This window comes from Argentina silus (genome assembly GCF_951799395.1).
Source record: "Argentina silus genome assembly, chromosome: X".
In the NCBI taxonomy this organism is placed as follows: domain Eukaryota; kingdom Metazoa; phylum Chordata; class Actinopteri; order Argentiniformes; family Argentinidae; genus Argentina; species Argentina silus.
This window is the reverse complement of record NC_139653.1, coordinates 12,574,635-12,578,543: the sequence shown is the minus strand read 5'-3', so window position 1 is coordinate 12,578,543 and position 3,909 is coordinate 12,574,635. Positions and strand designations below refer to the sequence as shown.

At 38.4% G+C, this 3,909-nt stretch overlaps 1 protein-coding gene across 1 annotated transcript; it reads left to right on the top strand.

Annotated features, from left to right (window-relative positions):
- Positions 1-269: 269 nt before the first annotated feature.
- LOC310822226 (G-protein coupled receptor 4) lies at positions 270-1,283 on the top strand (the record flags this gene model as incomplete). The annotated part of the gene is made up of 1 exon (XM_083694575.1): positions 270-1,283. The coding sequence occupies one exon, from the start codon at positions 270-272 to the stop codon at positions 1,281-1,283; it is 1,014 nt and encodes a 337-aa protein (XP_083550701.1).
- Between the last annotated feature and the right edge of the window lie 2,626 nt (positions 1,284-3,909).

Genomic DNA, 3,909 nt, shown 5'->3' with positions numbered 1-3,909 from the left:
ATTTTAATTTAAATCATTATCCACCATGTATACTATCACATGTTATCACATGTTGCTGCCCTTCAATTCTTTGTGATTTTTCTGAATGTTAAAGATAAAACATAATGATATCTTTTGTGTACATTTTCAAGATTTCAAAGATTCAAGGTTTAAATCAGTAAGAAATGCAAGCTACAAAGCAACAAAATATGAAAACTGTAATGGAGGTAAATAATGTTCTATGAGTAAGTATATGAACAGATCTTTTACTCTTGATTCACAGGGAAATTATGGAGTTTGGCAGCAACCACAGCTCTGATAATGGCCTGAATGTAGCTAATACATGTGGGATGGACCTCAGCCAAGATGCCTTCCTTCCTGTACTTTATGGGTTCTTTTTCATCATTGGCACCCCACTGAATGTGATGGCACTGTTTGGGTTGTATAATTTGATCAAGTCTGAAAATGTTTTACCAGTGTATGTGATAAACTTGCTACTTTCAGACCTTCTCCAACTGTTGACTCTACCCTTGTGGATGGACTACTATAGCAATGGTCACTGCTGGCGATTCGGGCCCAGTGCCTGCCAGTTTATGGGTGTCGTTTTCTATGTCAGCATTTATACTGGCATACTTTTCATGTGTATTATTGCCATGGAGCGTTACTTGGCCATCGCCAAGCCCTTGAAGTTTCAAGCCTTGCGACGGCTGAATGTTGCACTGTTTGTGTCTGTAGGCATATGGGTCATCGTAGCAGTACCACCATCTGTTGCTTTTGAATTGCTTCACACTGCAGACAATCACACCATGTCCCTATGTATTGAAAGCTATCCTTCTGAGAAAGATTTCATAACATATAGACTGATTACGTTGGTTCTCTCCTTTGTCCTCCCCCTCTTCTTTATCATCTGCCTCTATAGAAAGACCTTGAGGTCTCTGATGGCCATTCCCTCCTTGGTTCCTGAGGAGAAGAAGCGTATCAGGGGGTTGCTCATGCTTCTGGTGGTCATTTTCATCCTGGTCCTCGGGCCCTACCACATCACTGGCTGTGTGAAGTACATAGGACTGCTTCTCCACAGTGACACCTGTGAGTGGGAGAAGGCTGTATTTGTGCCCTACCAGCTAGGTAGAGGTCTGCTGAGCCTAAACAGTCTCCTGGATCCTGTGCTTTACACATTTCTGCGAAGTGACTTCAGGGCAGCTGCAAGGCATTATCTGCCCTGCATTAGGATCATGCAGACTTGGGGCCAGCAGATAACCTCTATTGGCTTCTCAGACCATGAGCTTACATCTACTGAAGACTGAGATTTGGAACTGGATAGATATAACTACCACACTCAATAAAGCTACACATACTGTATCTCTACTGAATGTCTTCGTAAATATTCCAGGAAATGTATTTTTACACCATTGTTTAAAACTCATTTTGAGTGTGACACCTTATATCTTATGAATATTGCTTGTGAAATGTGATGGTTTCTGCATTTTTATACTCTACTAATAAGTGGCTTCCCTCCAATTGCTAAAGCCAGGAAATTGCCAGCATCATGCTGCACCCTGTCTTGCAGAAAGATTTGTGGGTCTTTGTGAAATAATATTTCCCCTTTTTAACCACCAAAAATGTACAAAAAAGGAATTTGCCAATAAGTACAGCTTCTACCATTGTAATAGTCATTTTACAGTACCCAAAAATCTGTTATGTGTAATACAGGGGAGACTGGTGGAGGTATAAATTGATACCATTCCTCATTCCATTCCACACATTACAATGAGCCTGCATTACATTCTCTGATTTCTGCCTCCACCAGCCTCCCCTGGTGTAATATGTGTAAAACAAATTGCTGTCAGATTTACAGGGATGGATATACAGTAAATGTTTTTGATACAGTATATGAATTTAAAGAGATGCTGCAGGATTTCTGTCACTAATTATTTACATTAAAAAAGACGACACAGTCCTTAGTTTAAGGCCAAGACACTTTCGCTAAATAATCTGTTGCTCATGGTAGTGGGGAGGTGTGCCCCTCTCTGTCCAATCAGGTCATTTCTTTACACATTTCTTTATATTTTGGGGACCCATTTCCAGCTTGTGAAAGTGCATTTTAGAACTCTAAGACTTTACATCCCTTTGGCCTTAACCATGACTTTGACGTTAGACCTTTCTTATAAATGCCCTAACTCCCTTGTTTTCCCTGCCCCATGTATATATATTTTTCTGCCTAGGAGAATAATATTGTATATATTTTTTAGAACTGCACAACCCTAACCCTAACCCTTTTTTGTACATGATAATTGTCTACTTTTGTGCTTTTATGTGTGAGATCAGATGACTGATGCAAGACAATCCTATTGGCTCAAAATGTTTTAAATGTATGCGTGGTATTATATAGTGAATGACCTGACGAAGGCTACATGTTCGTCAAAACATTGTTTTTGGTGGAATAAAGCACTTGGGAGCAGAAGATTCCATGTGATGGCTTTTTTTTATTATTGGATATACCTGTACAGTAAAGCCATCCACATCAGGAAACCAAACAAGACTTGTCCATTTCAGATTACTTTGATCAGAAGTTTGCGTGAAAACAAAGAGAATAAAACACAGAGAATAAAAGAGAGGTATGATGGATTCCTAATCTGTGTATCTGTTACTTCATCACAGGTAGATGATGACGATGCCATAGTAATCCATATAGTATGACAATATGTGCAATGTAATTCCAATGTAGCTGCCTACTAAGGCTAATCATCTAATTCTAGCTCTATGGTTGAGGCTGTCATTCCACATGGCACAAGTGAAGGGAGAAGACTCCTGTTAAATTGCTCTTGATTCAAGGAACCACCAAATCAATACAAGTATATTTTCTCTCCCATGAATGCAAAGCCATATTTCAAAAGTATGGGTGCTACAGTGGATACACTAACCATTATTGCACTGATTTATATTCATACATGTTGATTATTTCACAGTGCATTAAGAGCACTTTATTTCTAGATTAGAAAGTATACATTCTGTCTTATCCTCCTCTGTCATTTGTTCATTAGGCCCTGCAGACCTAATTTGTCAACGGAGGCATTGTAATAACCCTCACTCCTAAAGAGGGGTGGTTCAGTGAAGGCACAACAGCTGAAGGTATTGATCCAACAAACGTAACCCTCTGATCTACATCACAGTAGGGCCTTTCAGTGACACACAGTGTCAAGATGCTCAGCTTCCAAAAATGTTGCATGCATGTAAATGCCTGCAAAGATATAGCCATGTGTTATTTAAAATGTTTTTCCTGGCATGCACATATAAATCTCTAGCATGCACTTATAAAATGTCACTCACAAGTTGATGGTAATCCAGGTTTTGCTTAATGGTGTACAATGTTTAAGCATGATATACAGTGTCAAGAAAGAGTGTGTTAACACAATGTTTTTATGTTATTACATTGGAGCCTGACATTTTAATAAAACTGATCAACACGATCTACTCAACACATTCAAACTGAAACAACAATTCTAGAAACAAATATTAGAAATAGTTGAAAATGAATAACCAAAATATCCTGTGTGAGTAAGTATGTGATGCTTTGGTAATAGAAAACCAAAATTTGTATAAAGCACTCAAATTACCCTACCAAGTTACACAATAGTTGGAGGGATTCCATCTATGTGCAAAAATAGTGATTTACTTCTCAAATCTGGTGTCGGATAGGACACTGGCCTTTACATGCCTATTTTACGTTTGGTTTGTTTACAAGGATATGCATGTTTGATGCTATTAGAAAACGTAAATATGCACGTATTCAACTTTTGAGTTTGGCCAGCGGGGGCAGCAACACGCAGAACTACATGAGAGTAGATCAATACCATGCAAAAAATAATGCAGTAATACTTAAGTCAGGACTTAAGGTATTTTAAAGAGTCTACATATTGAATATAACATATT